This window comes from Musca autumnalis, unplaced genomic scaffold (assembly GCF_047663935.1).
Source record: "Musca autumnalis isolate F117 unplaced genomic scaffold, ASM4766393v1 scaffold_3, whole genome shotgun sequence".
NCBI lineage: Eukaryota > Metazoa > Arthropoda > Insecta > Diptera > Muscidae > Musca > Musca autumnalis.
This window is the reverse complement of record NW_027411866.1, coordinates 115,144,648-115,162,423: the sequence shown is the minus strand read 5'-3', so window position 1 is coordinate 115,162,423 and position 17,776 is coordinate 115,144,648. Positions and strand designations below refer to the sequence as shown.

The following is a 17,776-nucleotide window of genomic DNA, read 5'->3' as shown; positions in this document are numbered from 1 at the left end:
CTAAGAAAAGATTCCCAATCATCTCTTTTTGTCGTTTTTCGTTCCCCATTTGGAATATCGCTTTTTATAACCTACACCACTATATAGGGAGGGTATAATAAATTGGTTTTGGCCAAAAAGATTGTAACGCATCGAAAAAATGGTCGTAGACCCATACTTACAGATACCAAAATGAATGTCTAGACGAGCTGAGTCGATTTGGCTATGTGTGTCCGTCCGTCGCATTTTTGACCGGATCGTCACCAAATTTTGGGTGTTGTTGAGGGTCCCGCAGGGGAAGAAGCCTATTGATTTTGGTGATGGTCGGATATTATTCAGGGGTCGGAATAGGCAAAAAACTTATTTGGAGAAAAAGTGAACGTTTTATTTCAAAGCGCACCTATAAGGGGTATATCAAAAGCAAAACCTGCCAATGAAAGTAGAAAACATCACCTTCGATGTATAGTAGGTTGTCGTAGGTGGTCAAACAACGAAGATATCGTAATAGTCGCTAATGCAACCCAACTTTTCATTTTTGCAATTTTAATTATAATATCACAGCTTTGGATGGGGAGCTTCCAGAAGCAAAGCCTGACCATGAAAGTAGAATATCCTACCTTTACAATGATGTAAAGTAGGTTGGCGTAGGTGGCCAAATAACGGAGATATAGCAATAGTCGGTAATACATCCCATTTTTCAATTTTTTTCGAAATCGTCACAAAATTTTGGGGGTTAATGGGGGTCCCACGGAGGAAGAAGCCTATTGATTTTGATGATGGTCGGATAATATTCTGGGATCGGAATGGGCAAAAACTTATTTTTAAAAAAGGTAAACGTTTTATTTCAATGTCAATATCTCTGTTTAAAAGCAAAACCTGGCAAGGAAAGTAGAAAATATCACCTTTACAACGATGTAAAGTAGGTTGTCGTAGATGGTCAAACAAGATATCGCAATAGTCGGTAATGCATCCCATTTTCCGATTTTTTGTAATCACGCTACAAGTCGCAATTTTGATCGGATCGTCACGAATTTTTTTGGGAGTTGATGCGGGTCCCTTAGAGGAAGAAGTCTATTAAGGTTGGTGATAGTCGGATAATATTCAGGAATCGAAATAAGCAAAAAGCTTATGTGGAGAAAAGTCAACGTTTTTTTCTTATGCGAATATCTCCACTGCTGGTAGGAGTATTCCAAAAGTCCGTCAATGGAAGAAGTAAAGATCTCCTTTATATTGATGCAAAGTATGTTGGCGTAAGTGGGCAAACAACCGAGATATCGCAAAAGTCAGTAATGTATCCAATTTTTCCATTTTTTGTAATCACGCTACAGGTTGGAATTTTGATCGGATAGTCACTAAATTTTGGGGGTAGATGGGGCCCCACAGAGGAAGAAGCCTAAAAGAAATGTTTACCAGTGGAAAACTTATGCACAGGAGTAGTGGTGTAGGGTATCAGATGGTCGGCCCCGTCCCGACTATAGACTTTGCTCACTTGTTTTATCTTCCAGTGCTGCGTGTGCAGACATGCCGCACAGTGTCACGACCGTGGCCAAAATTGGTAAAAACTAAATACTTCGTTGAACAAATTTATTGATGGGGAGTGATAGAAAACATATTAATTAACAAGAATTTTGAATTTTGATACTGATACGTGAAGTAGTTTTTGCTATATGAGGATTTAAATCCGACAATTTTAGTTAATACGTATTTTTGTTTTTTTTTTCTAAAATTAATAAATTATATTATGCGTTAATATTTAAAATTTAAAAGTAACGCTCGCTGCAAAAATGGTTCCTAAGTTCTCTTGGGATGTAATAAACTTGGCTATACTTTTGTTTGCATGTAAATATTAATCATATGGTGTTTACATTTACCCAAACATGTATTACTAAGTTTATTAATTTTTTGAAGCAAATTTTAAATTGAGTGGAGTGGGAAAAAAATGGTATAAAAGTGTATATCGATATTTTTTGCTGTATGAGTAGTAAAAAGTGAGTACATCAAATATATAAAGGTCCCAGCTGCAGAGGTTTGCAGACGAATGTTTCATTTCTCTTTTTCAGCGACCACCTCACTGAGAGGATACCCCCTTTTTTAACAAATCGTTTTGCGGTGTTGGCTATAGCGCGAAAACGAATGAACCGATCATCATATATTTTGTGGGCTTATTAAGTACCTAATAATCTTGCTTTAAAACTAGAGAATTTTAAAAATATCAATTTTTAAAAAAATTGTGAACAGCCAGATTCAAAATTCGATTTTTTACAAAAAATTGACCGTTTTTTGACCACTAATCGGTCAAAATTTTTTTTAAAGGAAATTTATCATATATAAAGACAAGAGTTTGATATATTCAATATGCTCACAAACAATATGAAGACTAAACACCAAATTTCAGTCATTTCGGCTGAATATTAAGGCCACAACACTCAAAATACCGAAAATGAGGAGGCACGGTTCTATGGGGGCTATAGGAAGACGAGGGCCTATACCGACATATTTCTGGTGGAAGGTTATAAGTCCCCCAACGGAGACTTAATACCAATTTTCATACCGGAAATCGGGAGGTACCGTCCTATGGGGGCTATATGAAGGCGTGGACCTATGCAGACAAATTTCAAGGTGAAGGTATAATGCCCCCTACGAAGACTAAATACCAAATTTCAGCAATTTCGGTGTAATAATAAGGCTAAAATCTTCAAAATACCGATAATCGGGAGGTACCGTTGTATGGGAGCTATATCAAAACGTGGACCTAAGCCCACAACTCTCTGTTGGATTGTTTGATACCTCTGCCGAAGACTAACCACAAAATTTGAATACTTTCGGTTGGTCATTGTGTCTAAAACATTCAAAATACCGAAAATCGGGAGGTACGGTTCTATGGGGGCTATATCAAAACGTGGACCGACCAACCCAATTTTTTGTCCTGAAGATTGTAAGTCAATAATAGGTACGTGTACCAAAATTGATGCACCTACGACAACTCCTTCTATTTTTGGCCACAGTTAATATGAACTCGCGACATTGTGTGCCGTAGCTTCATTGTCGGTCATTCTTACCACATGACATAGTTGTGTCTCGATACGTTCAACTATACTGATATCGTTGCATAGCTGATACAGCTCGTCGTTCCTACGATGTCGATATTCACCGTCAACGCAGATTGGCCCGTAGATCTTTCGAAGAACTTTTCTCTCAAACACATCAAACACTGCCTTATCTGCTGCAAGTACCTAGGGTTCGGAACCATCATACATTAGCACGTCAGCGTTTTGACGAGATGTGACTTTGTTTTTAAACTGCTTGCTTAAGCCAATGTATCATCTGTTGGCCAATACTATTCTTCCTCTTATATCACAACTAAGGTTGTGTTTATGGTTATGCCGAGGTAGACATTAACTCCCTCAAAATAAAAGAAACCAACTTCCGAGTCCGAGTTCTGTGGACGCATTGCGCGTCAACTTGGTCTTGTCGCCATTTACTGCCGGACCCACTTTAGCAGATTCTGCTTTTACCTCTTCAAATGTTTTAGTTACTTCGTTTACTGATCGACCCATTTGATTATTTTATTATATTATGTTGTTTCTTTTAATATTTCCATAACTTTTTTCAGCAGAACGTTGAATAGCTCGCACGAAAGGCTGTTTCCTTGTCTAAAACCCCTTTTGATACTAAACTGTTCGAAGAGGTTCTTTCTCATTTTAAAAGAGGACCGGGTATCAATCAGTGTCATCTTACAAAGCCGAATGAGCTTTGCAGGAATACCAAATTCAGGCTTGGCTTGGAATAACTTTAAACGTATGGGGCTGTCGAAGGTTGTTGTAGTATAATCGACAAACAGATGGTAAGTGTCGATTTTAATATAATTTGGCACACTTATTTCTAGACCAAATCCCGTCGCATATTCCAAATTTCATTGAAATATATAGCGTGTTTGGTGCAGCAAATACGTGAAATCGGCCGAAAATATATATGGGAGCTGTATCCAAATCTGAACCGATTTCTATATAATTTGGCACATTTATTTTTAGACCAAATTCCGTCACATATTCCAAATTTCATTGCAATTGGACATATACAGCGTGTTTGGTGCATTAAATACCTCAAATCGCTCGAACATATATATTGGAGCTATATCCAAATCTGAACCGATTCTTACCAAAATAAATAGGGTTCGTCCTTTGGGCAAAAAAGTAACTTCCCCAATTTTTATGCAAATTGGAAAATAAATGCGGTCTGTGCTTTGTTTACAAAAACACATGGACAGACGGACAGACAGTTGGACATGCGTAAATCGATTCAGAAAGTGGATATATGAAGATCATCCTTTTGCATGTTACAAACTAATGCACAAAGACATAATACCCCTTACCACAGTGTGGTTCACACATTTATTTGTAATTTAAATAACTACGAAAAAATGTTTTTATTTTTATAACTACGAAAAATTTGTGTATTGTGTAAATTGAAAAAATGTTTTTATTTTGAAACAAACTCAATTACAAAATCTCTATGTATTGTATGCCGAAGGCTGGTTTAAATTCAGTTTGATTTTGTGTATTAAGAATGTGGATAATGCACGAATTAATTTGAATTAAGGCAGTTAATGCAAATTAACGCTGCCGTCTTCTAGGATATAAGAAGATCGTCTGATTTTCTTCAAGAAGGCTTGCTTGTATTATTGGTAGTTTGGACTCCTTTCTCAAAGAAACCTTCTCAAAGGTCTCCTTAAATAGGCCTCCCGGGTTTCTGTTCTGCACTTACCTATGATAAATTTGTCTCATATAAGAATTCCGATTGACCATCTATGAGAAAGAAGACTTTCCGGTCTTCTATAAAAGAAGACCTACCTTTCCGAACAGTTTTATAGCCTTCGGGCAATTTTTAAGTTAAATTTACCATTGAAATAAAATGAGGAAAATTATATCTTATAGTCCTACAAATTAGTTTATTTTGCAACTTCAAATCCATCCAATAGTATTTTTTATCAAAAAATTTCTTTTCCGACGGTGAGAGTTGAACTCACAATTCTAGGACTTCTATTACTTAGCCTACTGGTAATGCAGAAGTTAGCTTGTTTACATTATTTTGTAATGGCATATTCGGTTCATTGGCTCCCAAAATGTTGCTGGATTGTTATTCTCTTCTCTTACAATAAAAAATAGTATTTTTTAATGAAAATGTTGGGTACTTCTATCGTTTTTATACCCTCCACCATAGTATGAAGGGTATATTAAGTTTGTTTTTCCGTTTGTAACGCATAAAAATAATTATTTGCGACCCTATAAAGTATATATATTCTTGATCAGCGTAAAATTCTGAATCGATTACGCATGTCCGTCCATCTGTGGTAATCACTCTAGCATCTACAAAAATGGAGATAGGACGCTGAAATTTTGCAAAGATGCGTCTTTTGTTTGCAGGCAGGTCAAGTTCGATGATAAGCTATATCGATCCACGTTTTGGTATAGCCCCCATATAACGGTACCGCCCGATTTCAGGTAGTTTTAAGTTTTTAGTTTTTCAAACCGAAATAGCTATAATTTGATATTTAGGGTTCCCAGTGATCAACAAACTTATATTCCAAAAGAAATGGGCATAGGTCCATGTTTTGGTATAGCCCCCATATAACGGTACCTCCCGATTTTCGGTATTTTGAGAATTTTTCCTACAATTTTTAACCGACCTAGCTGTAATTTGATATTTAAGGTTCTCAGTGGTCATGAAACTTCTCCACCAAAAATCGTCAAAATAGGTCCATGTTTTGGTATAGTCCCCATAAACGGTACCTCCCGATGTTCGATATTTTGAGAATTTTAGCTAAAATTTTTAACCTAACTAGCTGTAATTTGACAGTGGTCACAAAACATCTCCTCCAACAATTATTAACATAGGTCCACACTTTGATTTATCACCATATAAGTTTGCCAGCCGAGTGGAGACACTTCTATATGCATTTTTTACCTTATTTAGGTATCTGTGGTCACAGAATATCTCAGCCTCAAATTGTGGACAGGATAGAAACTAATTATTCCGTTTTAGTTCAGAATGTTTTATGGTGGAGGGTATAAAAAGTTCGGTCCGGCCGAACTTAACAATTTTTTACTTGTTTAACTTTCCTTTTTAATGAATTTCCATGTCATTTTCAAGTACATGAATAAATTAAGACATTTTCTGTCAGTTTCATTTATAAAAATTACTCTCAAAGTTTCATTAAGTGTTTTAATTTGTTAATAGTTGAAAAAATAAACAATTAATAAAATTTTAAGTGTTATTTTTAAATGTTTAACCAATTGAGTGGACAATTGATAGTCTAATATAAATTTGAAATATTTAATGGGGATGTTCGCGAAATAATTTGAAGTGTTTAGGAATTTGCCTGATTAGAAAGTTCATATCGAAAGAATTGATAGATTTAGAATTTTGTAATTTTATAGAAAAAAATTAATAGCATTTATTGTTACAGTATCGCACTACTGATAATAAAATATTCCTCTTTTGACATGAAATCAGTTTGTGGTAGAGTACATCGAAGATATGACCTTTACAAATTTATGCTCGCATATAACCATTGAAGGGTTTTAAATATTTATTTTAACGCTCTGTGATAAAAATATGTTCGTCATCTTTCAACACACTAACCCACATAAATGTAAATCGCAATCACTGCAAAAATAATAACTGTCCGATTTTTATTCAATTTGTATTTGGCGATGACCATAGACAGCAACCAAAGTTCGCAGTTGAAAATTTCGAACAAATCGAAAGATTTTTGGTTTACATTGGCATGTAATGAAAATGGAATTACCGAAATTTGGTAGCAACAATAAAGAGTGCGATAACAACACATGTATTAACCCCCCCCCCCACATTTCTTTATGTCGAAATTCGAATTTTTTTCAATTTAAATAATTTTGTTTTCAAATTAAAAATTGATTTATACAGACGGTCTTCGCTCGGGATTTAAGGCTTCAACTCTAGAACTGATACATTTCATCGAAGTCTACCAGCCTCATTCCGTTGTCGTATGTTTCACATTCTCGTCCTTGTCTTCGGGGTCGTGACATGGAGCTGATCAAATATAAATACTTACTATATTTTAAGACGAATATTTATCAACCCCATAACAATCACAAGTCTAATGTCCCATTGAAGAGGTCAATCATTTTATTTATAAAAACATTAACAATTACAAGTGAAGCCAAGCTAGCTCCAAGCCAGCCAACGAACCAAAAGATTGATGTATGTCTCTCGGAATGCCAAATTTGTGTAACCGAAACAAACAACCCAAAAATCACAACAATCTAGCAAAGTTGTTAAATTTTTTGACAGCCTTCAATGGGATTTGTTTAGCCAGTTGACACTTTTTATTGTTGTTAGCTCTCATGTTGTTATTGCTGTTGTCATCGTAACAATTATTATTGCCAATGGTGTAGAAAGTTAAAATTATTATGTGTTTTTTGGTTTTTATTGTTTTTCTGCACTCACATAACAATTGTTTTCTATTACTGAAATAAACAATTGAAGAAATTTTGAAAACCATAACCAACAACAACAAATCAGTTGAAATGATAAAACCAGTAGCCAAAAGCCATAAGGATTGGAGCGAAAAAAATTTACACAAATATTTTTAAAGTCCATTAAAAACACTTAATTATGTTGATGATAATGCTACCGCTTGGTGGTGGTAATGGGAAAGAGTAACCTTTGAGTGGTGTGTTTGAAATTGGAGAGACTTTACAAAAGATTTCTTTTACAAAATATGTATGGGAGCTATATCGAAATCTTAACCGATTTCCACCAAAAGCAATAGCGTTCTTCCAGTGGCTAAAAAATTATATTACCCAATTTTCAGCCATATGGTGATTAGGATGGCTCTCATGGTAACACCCGATCAAGTACTGCAACGAAAGCATGCCACTGTGTTGCTCTACTGGAAGAATTTCTCATGTAGATGGTCCACTGAAGACATGGGGAGGCACACTGTTGCAGTTCTCAGGGCGGTATTCCAACAGTTTTGAATATTTTTCCATCGCGTTGCACTTATATTCGCGGACCATATTGGCGTCGCATAGTTGATCACAGACCTACATATCGCGTTATATGTGCTCAAAGATTCCTTTATCTGCACCCAAGTGCTACCGGCTAAGGATTTGAGGACATTGTTCCCACATCTTAGCTTGTCGCAGATAGTTGTGGTATGTTTCAACGACGTGAACATACTGTCGAATGTGACCCTTAGAAATTTGGGGTAGTTTGTAGGCGGAATGCTGTTACCATCGACCATGACATTTAACTCTGTTCTCACCTCTACACCTCTAAATTTAGTGGTGGATATTTGCATAATCCTCGCGTGGAAAAAGGTAGTAAGATCAGTCAAAGTGAAGTGAAGCCGTTCAAAAATGACAGATTTTACAATCATCCGCATACGTTACGATCTCAATGTCGTCTGAAGGGGGCCAAGAATACAGGAGATATAGAGGTTAAACAGTTCCAGAGATATCACACCACCTTGGAGAACTCCCTGTTTCACTCTACAGAGCTTGGACTTCTTGTTCCTGAATTCCACGTACGACTATCGTCTACACGTATAACTGATTATCCAGCGTTTCAAACATGTCTGATCTATGTCCTCAATCAGCGTGGAGTGCTTAACAGTATCAAAGTCAAGTGCCAACATCGCTGTTCTATCACACGGTTTGCTCTTTTCCTATACAAAAGTTCACCGGAGATGACTTTTCCTGGCATCCTTGCCTGGCTTCAGTAGCGGGACCTACCTGCCAATTTTAAATATTTCAAGAACGATGTGGGTTGCTAGCGACAGGTTGACAACTTTTTGATATACTCTACTCCCGACACATCCAGCTGTTTCAGCATTACCATGGAGATTCCATGACGTCCCAACGCTTTGTATCTTTTAGCGTTCCTGATAACATTCGCAACATCATCCTTTGTAAATTGTGATGTTTCATCCTCGGCAGCAAGATATCTAATGTGACGTAGTACTCTTCTCTTCGACCTGTCACTATCGGGGTGTTCGACAAAATTTTGATTAAAATAAAGTGCACACCTTTTCGGATCAGTCAGCGTAACGTCGACGGGTAGACGTTGTTTTATTCCCCGATACGTTTCGTACCAAATAAAACGAAGGTTCGTTTAGATTCAACAATGTTTTATTGACGTTATTCACTTCAATTATTAACTCAAGATTTTGCTAAGCACCCAGCTTTACTCCATTTAGGTTGCTGATTATATAGCTGGCGGTTTTAATTCTCGCTCTGAATTACAACTCAACTCACCCACCTGCTACTCTCCCGTATTTATACTCGCTCAATGATGCATAGACTGCTCTAGCATTCACTATCTAAGATGTTCTCCATTGTTCAAGAGAGATGCTATTCGATTTCCAAATACGCATATGTATGTACAAACAGACGGATGAATGTAAATAACAAAAACAATCGCAAAATAAACATGAAAATAGTGAGTGAAATTCTATACAGTAGTTGATGTTGTAAAATGAATTCAAATAAAGTAAATGCTACAAATCAGATTTCGAATTACCGAAAATTCGTCAGTTCGATCGCGAATATAAACCTCAACAAAATTTAGCTTTTTTGAGAGAAATCCAGAAAAGGCTACAATAATTACCTTTGACCCTAATTACTTCTATTGCCACTCCATTAAATTCAGCTCTGTGGGAAATTTTGCTTTATTCCCTTTATCTTTTTTGATTTGGATATAAAATGCATGGAGTGATCATCAGTCTTTATTTACAATCAAAACATGGTTGCACCCACACCTATTAATTCGCTTTGTTTGTTTGATGTATTGACAATAATCATGTTGAACATCATGTGAACATAATTACGTATATATAAACTTTGTCGTATGTACATACATATGTATGTTAATTTCCATATTTGACATAATTGTTGTTGGATGCACATGAAAATTGTGGGTATTAAGAAAAATCTGTTAAAATCGTTGAATTTCAGTTAGAGCTGTTGGAGGTCATTGATCAGTTTGCATTTGGTTGTTAGTGTTTCAGAGTGTTACTGAATGGTTGCGTGCATTTGTTGTTATTTTTTTAATGTACACTGTCATGCTCTAAATGTTGGCGGTATTTAATATGTTGCTTGTTTGGTGTTATTCATTGTATTTTGTGACAAATGAACATTGTGTTCATCTCATAGCGTATAGAGTATTTTTATATTTTACTATGCTCCATGTATGTGATATAACTGCAATTGTATGTGCGTTTGTCACCTAACATTGTCGTTGTTTCACAAGATTTAACGTTAACTGATCTTTAAATGAAAAGATATCTTTAAAGTCAACCGTTTAAGTTAATTTAATGCTCATTTAGGTGGAGGTGTAAACAGAGAATAGCATGCAAGGTAAACAACGTTATTTGTCTTATACTTTGTAAGAAAAAAATTAATTAATTATACAATTGTATGGTGCCTGTTTTAGAAGAAGTTCTGAGAATTTAAAAATTTAAAAACTGCAGATCTTACTTCAGGGGTTTTCTGTTATACATACATATGGAAGACCTCTTGAGGTCTTCTGCTGTCCATAGAATACTTTAGGAAGTCTTCTTTTGTCTATAGAAGACCTCAAGAGGTCTTCTCTTGTCTATAGAAGACCACATGAGCTTTTCTGTTGTCTATAGAAAACCTCAAGAAGTCTTTTGTTGTCTATAGTCTTTTGTTGTCTATAAATTCTAGTGTCTGTAGAAGACCTCAAGAGGTCTTCTGTTGTCTATAGAAGACCTCTTAAGGTCTTCTGTTGTCTATAAAAGTCCTCTTAAGGTCTTCTGTTGTCTATAGGATATCTCAAGAAGACTTCTGTTGGCTATAAAAGACCTCAAGAGGTCTTCTGTTGTCTATAGAAAAACTCAAGAGGTTTTTTGTTGCCTATTGAAGACCTCAAGACTTCTGTTGTCTATAGAAGACCTCATAAGGTCTTATTTATTTATTTATTTTATTTTTTCTACACAACAAGATAATATCTTATAATTACAGTGTAGAATTATTAATTGACATGAGATATCCATCTTAACTAAGGGAAAGATCTTTGAGAATGGTTTTGTAGTAAAAAATCATTACATATAGAAAAATATTAAAGTGGGTTTAGGTGAAATGATCAGTTATTCAAGAAGAAATGTAAAATTCGTTTTTTAAAGGTAAAAACGTTGCTGATGCTTTGGATTTCGTGGGGTAATGTGTTCCAGAGACGTGTGGTACAAATGAAAAATTGTCTTTTGTTGTCTACAGAATACCCCAAGAGGACTTCTGTTGTATGTAGAAGACCTCGAGAAGTCTTCTGTTGTCTATAGAAGACCTCAAGAGGTCTTCTTTTGTTCATATAAGGCCTTAAGAGGTCTTCTGTTGTCTATAAAAGACCTCAAGAGGCCTTCTTTTGTCTATAGAAGACTTCAAGAGGTCTTCTTTTGTATATAGTAGATCTCAAGAGGTCTTCTGTTGTCTGTAGAAGACCGCAAGAGGTCTTATTTTGTTCATATAAGGCCTCAAGAGGTCTTCTGTTGTCTATAGAAGACCTCAAGAGGCCTTCTTTTGTCTATAGAAGACTTCAAGAGGTCTTCTTTTGTCTATAGAATACCTCAAGAGGTCTTCTGTTGTCTGGAGAAGACCTCAAGAGGTCTCTTGATGTCTATAGAAGATATCAAGAGGTCTTCCGTTGTCTATAGAATACCTGAAGAGGTCTTCTGTTGCCTATAGAAGACCTAAAGAGGTCTTCTGTTCTCTATAAAAGACTTTAAGAGGTCTTTTGTTGCCTTAAGAGGTTTTCTGTTTTGTATGGAAGACCTCAAGGGGTCTTCTGTTTTCTATAGAAGACTTCAAGAGAAGTTCATATTTTATTTAGGGTATTATTATTTCCTGCCAATCTTCTCCAGTATAGTTTTCTACACAATTCCTGACATTTCTTTTATTACAAAGGTTATAGCTCCCCGAAAACGCGTGTGTAATAAAAACGACAACAACAACAAGTGAATGCCACAAATTTTCCTCTACACTTCACGACCATAGTAATTACAATTCAAACACCAAAATTGGAATTGTAAAACCGAATAAAAATGGTCAGTGATGACCAAACAACACTGGCCGGAAATGAAATTACAGACAGACGTACATACATACACACATGACTATGAAAAAGAAAAATAAAATAATAATAAATACCACAAAACATAATAAAATTTAAAAAAACTAAGCCTCAATTTCCCCCCTATATGGAAAATCACTTTTCACCAATCATAACTCAATGTGCGTGTGTGTGAAATTCAATAACAACAATAACATAAATGAACATTTCTTTTATGTCATTATCCACGGCATGCCCACTTTTCTTCTAACATTTATTGATTTTGTTTTCTTATGAATTATTAAAATTTATTTTTCAAATACTTTATTTTTTTACTTCTTTAAAACAATTCCAAAGTTATCCGGTTCACGTTCCAAATCGGTGCTAAAAAGTTTACGTTGTCGTTCATCTGGACGTTCCAAGTCTCGTTCGAAATCTTCAGTTGATTTGCAAAAGGTGTTAAATGGTGATAATGCCTCTTCAATAGCAGCAGCTTCATCTTCAATCTACAGTGAAGTTCTAGAACCAGGTCAGGACCAGGTAAGCCAACTAGCAAATGTTTATGTGTGGGTGCACGCTCGACACATTCAACAAACATCCTATTCCTGGCCCCATACTCAACATTACGGCTGCAAATGTTTTACAACTACCACCACCACCATCACCACTAAGAACTTTAATCACCAAATCGTATCCACAAATCACCTGAAATCTTAATCTTAATAACATCTGTTAATGACCAGATTTGGGATTAACAGCAAACCTACTATTTCACCCATTTGAATGTAATTGGATGCCTCTCAAATAAAATTGAAATTTTCGTAACATAAATTCATCACTGTTATTAACACAATTTACATGTACTTTAATTAATGTTCACCCAATTCGTTCTGATATTTTTTCATAGCAAAATTAATTAATTCTTGGGTATTGCAATATGGTCTATAATAAAAAGTCAGACCTGAAGGATTAAGACTTCATCCACTTGGTTAAATATATATTTGCCTTCTTAAGTTCTAGACAAATTTGTTGTAATCATGTTAAATCATATTCTATTACTCGACTAATTGACTTTTTGTTTCGAAATAAAAAATATCTAAAATCAACATCGACTTTGGTTAAGGATAAGAACTCCCCTTTCCGTGATTAGCACCCTCTGTTGAAAACAATTTTATCAAAGCTGTAAATTAATTTGAGCCGACTTTGTGTTGACAAAAAAAATTAAAAATAGTATTTTTACTGATTTGGAAAAGCCGAAAGATCGGAAAATCGACTTTTTAGTTGTATGCATAAATCGACAGTTTTAAAAGTCGATTTTTGATTGCAAACATTTTTCCTATTGTGAATATACATATATCAACAAATGAATGAAAGCTATAGTCAGATATATAGACTATGTAAACCCCTACAACACTACCCCTGTGCATAAGTTTTTCACTGGTAAACACTTCTTTTAGGGAGACATTTGGTATCCGATGGAATTGCAATTTTGCGAATTTCGAAAAAAGCTGAGTTGTGTTGAATTGTGCTAGGTTTGTGACCATTTGTGCCGAAATAATTTTTCCGAAATTCGAAAAAAATGGCTGAGATATTCGATAAAAGATGTTTTTCGAAAAAATTGCAATTCCATCGGGTACCACAACACTAAATTGTTCATCCACTTTGGCTTTATACCAAATGCTTAAGACGAACTGAACTAAAATAATTAATAGGCCTGTTCGATAACTTCGCAAGTAAAAACTATTTCTCTTTTATTGTACAAGTTTGTTATCGAACAGCATTTTATAAAAGTTTGTACAAATTTGTACAAATTTTTGGATTATCGAACAGACCTAATATTGTTACGAATGTAACTGAGAGGTTTAAGTTAATTCAGTCGAATTTTCGTTAATTTGAATATTTGAAATGTAACGTTGATTTCTATTGAGCAGTTACTTTGTTTAAATCGGGTTACAACAACGACTAATGGGTAGAATTCTCTCCATCATTCTTGTTCTTGCATTACATCAGAGGCGCGCTTCTTTGCAAAGACAGTATAGTGACTTTGAATTTTTGTCCACATTAATTTGTTTGCCCGTTCCGACTCTTGAGTATTATCCGACCATCACCAAACTCAATATGATTCTTCCTCTCTGGGAGCACTATTAACCATCAAAATTTCGTGACGATCCTATAAATATTGTAACCTATAGCGTGATTACAAAAAATGGGATGCCTTACCGACTTTTGCGATATCTTCGTCGTTTGACCACCAACCTACTTTGCAAAAATGTAAAGGACATTTTATATTCTTCCATTAGTTATTGATATTATCCGACCATCACCAAAAAAAATCAATAGGACCCCCATTAACCCTCAAAAATTCGTGACGATCCTCTAAAAATTGTAACCTGAAGCGTGATTACAAAAAAATGAAAAAAATGGATGTATTACCGACTTTTGCGATATCTCCATTGCTTTGACCACCTACGACAGCCTACTTTACATCGTTAGAAAGGTGATATTTTCTACTTTCTTTGTCAGGTTTTGCTTTTGGTATACCCATTATAGAAGCTGAGATATTTGCTTTCGAAAAAAAACGTTGACTTTTTCTCGAAATAAGTTTTTTGTCCATTCCGACAACTAAATGTTATCCGATCATCGCCAAAACTTCTTCACCTCCGAGACCCCCATCAACACCCAAAATTTGGTGACGATCCGATCAAAATTGCGACCTGTAGCTTGATTAGAAGGTTTAGATGGACAGACAGAGGGACACACAAAGCCAGATCGACTCAGCTCGTCGTGACATTCATTTTGGTATATATAAGTATGGATCTACGACCATACAAACTTCATATTCATTTCATATTCGGTTCAGACTTCATCCCAGATCCCCATTTTTGAATAGGGAAGTTGACTAACGATTAATGAATTTCCTCTTTGAACAGTCAAGGCAAGGAGGAAGAAAATTGAAGAGTCGACTTTTCATGAACGATTTTCGGTTTTCCCACCAACGAGTTTTCACAGGACACACTTTTTAATAACGCCCCCTATTCGCAACAATATTTATAAAAACGATTCGTTGTTTAGTTCGGATGGAGGCGGTTTGCAGATGACCGGCATCTAGATGACTTGGTTTCTAAGGCGTAGATGCTCTACAACTAGATGTTTCGCTGTTCAGTGGTGGACGATTTAAGGATGATCTGGTAGTAGACGACTTGAAGGTGATCGGGAACTAGATGATTCGTTGTTCGTGTTGCTGATGATTTGATGTTGATCGAGAACTCGGTGATTTGTTGTTCGGCAGTAGACGATTTGAAGGTGATCGGGAACTAGATGATTCGTTGATACCAAGCAACGGTCATGACCGGCTTTAACATGGCATAGCCCAGGATTTATCTTGGTCCCTCTTTCATCTCAAGTGGACACTGACCTCCCCGTGGTGTCACCTGGGGAGCTGCCTTTAACATCCGCCAAAGGTAGTGAGCTAACATGTGCCGCGCGTTCACCCATAAGAACGTTAAAAACTTGGGTTGGGCGTTGGGCTAGTAAACCACACCGTCAAAACACCGCCTACTATGAAAAAAAAAAAAACAATGAAAAAGAAGAAAAACGACCCATCTAAAGTCGACGAACCCCGAAAACGTTTTAAGGACCATGATCTGCGAATCTGCACCTGGAATGTCAGGACTCTCTACAGAGCAGGTGCCTTACAGGAAGTGCGATGGAACCGGGCAGACGTAAAAATAACAAACGATTACGCACTGTATTATAGCTTCCATGAAACTAAACATGAGCTAGGTGTTGGATTTATGGTAAATCGGAGGCTTAAAAATCTTGTCTCCAGCTTCACTCCGGTTGATGAGAGAATTGCCACAATCCGTGTAAAAGCAAAGTTTTTTTTAACATCAGTCTCGTCTGCGCCCATGCCCCGACCGAAGAGAAAGATGAACAGAGCAAGGATATATTTTACGAGCGCCTAGAGAGAGCATATGACCGCTGCTCTGGCCGACAACGGAATGAGGCTGATCGATTTTGCATCGGCAAAAAACATGGTAGTGAGCAGTACCAGATTCCAACACCTCGAAATATACATGGCCACGAGGATATCCCCAGATGGGAAAACAAGAAACCAAATTGATCATGTTGTAATAGACGGAAGACACTCCCCAGTGTGTTAGATGTCCGATCGATTCGAGGAGCGGACATCGATTCGGACCATTTCCTTGTAGCAGTAAAGGTACGCACTCGTCTTAATGCTGCGGCAAAAGTGCGATATAACACAGGACAGAAGCTGGATGTCGAGAGGCTGCAAACACAACAGATAGCACAGGCCTATTCCGCTCAACAGACTCACATGCTGGAAGACGGCACTGCTTGTCCCGATAATGTGGAAGCGCAGTGGCAAAGAATAGCCTACTCACTTCAAACTGCCGCAAAATCTGTGCTTGGGTACAAAAACACGAAGCAACACGAAGCCCGAATGAAAAATATCGTGAGAAGAGGAGAGAGGAGAAGCGTATTTTCAGAAGAAAAAGAAAACACCAGACTGAAGGATATGGTGCAGGCAAATTCTCCTGCAAAGATCAAGAAAGGGAATCTGGTAACTGATAGAGATATCGTACTGAGGATCTGGAAGGAACATTTTATGAAGCTCTTAGTATCGAATATGGGCGGCGATGAAGATACACCAGAACCAATCGCAAACGACGACGTTGAATGTCTTCCACCTAGCCAAAGCGAGGTCATGACAGAAATTAATCGGCTGAAAAACAATAAAGCAGCAGGAGCTGATGGGCTGCCCGCCGAACTGTTCAAGACCGGTGGCGAAATGCTGATAAGGAGCATGCATCAGTTAATTACCGAAATTTGGCAGGAAGAAAGCATACCCAACGATTGGAACCACAGCCTCTTATGTCCCGTACACAAGAAAGGAGACAAGACGGTGTGTACAAACTACAGAGGCATAAGTCTGCTCCCAATCGCATACTAAGTGCTGTCGAGTGTACTGTGTGAACGTTTAAAACCTATGGTCAATAAGATAATCGGGTCATACCAATGCGGTTTTAGACCTGGAAAATCGACGATTGACGAAATCTTTACACTGCGCCAAATACTGGACAAGATTCACGAAAGACAGATCGACACATATCACCTGTTCGTCGACTATAAGGCCGCCTTCGACAGCCCAATTCGTTCAAAGGTGTTCAAAGCCATGTCTGAATTTGGTATCCCTGCAAAACTTATATGATTATGCAGGATGACATTGACTATATACAATAAGGATATAATGTTACTGGCCTACGCAGACGATATTGATATAATAGGTCGCTCAAATCGATCCGTAACAGCCTCCCTTGCGAAAATTGAAAAAGAGTCTGCCAAAGTGGGTCTGGCAGTCAACGGCGACAAAACAAACTTTATGTTATCAAAACGCAAGATGTCCAGTAGACTCGGACCAACTGTTGATGTTCAGAATTACAATTTTGAGGTAGTAAATGACTTTATCTAACTCGGCCATAAGTAAAACTAACAACTTATAAGTTTTGAAACTTTGATCTAAGTAAACAGTTTAAAAGTAAAACCACCTCTCGGCAAACAAAACTTACACTCTACCAGACACTGATACTACCTGTACTTATGTATGGATCTGAAGCATAGGTACTTGCGAAAGCAGATGATGTAGAACTTGGTGTGTTTGAGAGAA

General features: G+C 36.7%; 1 protein-coding gene across 10 annotated transcripts in view; it reads left to right on the top strand.

The window, feature by feature from the left end:
- Nost (Nostrin) overlaps nucleotides 1-17,776 on the top strand; it is a 205,149-nt gene that overhangs the window by 91,851 nt on the left and 95,522 nt on the right. For 5 of the 10 annotated variants that reach the window (XM_073974021.1, XM_073974023.1, XM_073974022.1 and 2 more), the window contains one exon: nucleotides 12,445-12,627. The exons of 4 other annotated variants lie outside the window; for them this stretch is intronic. In XM_073974021.1, coding sequence (XP_073830122.1) covers nucleotides 12,445-12,627 — 183 coding nt within the window. Of the gene's footprint in view, nucleotides 1-3,592; nucleotides 3,824-12,444; nucleotides 12,628-17,776 lie in introns of all 10 variants that reach the window. One more of the 10 variants, XM_073974024.1, reaches the window with a different exon arrangement.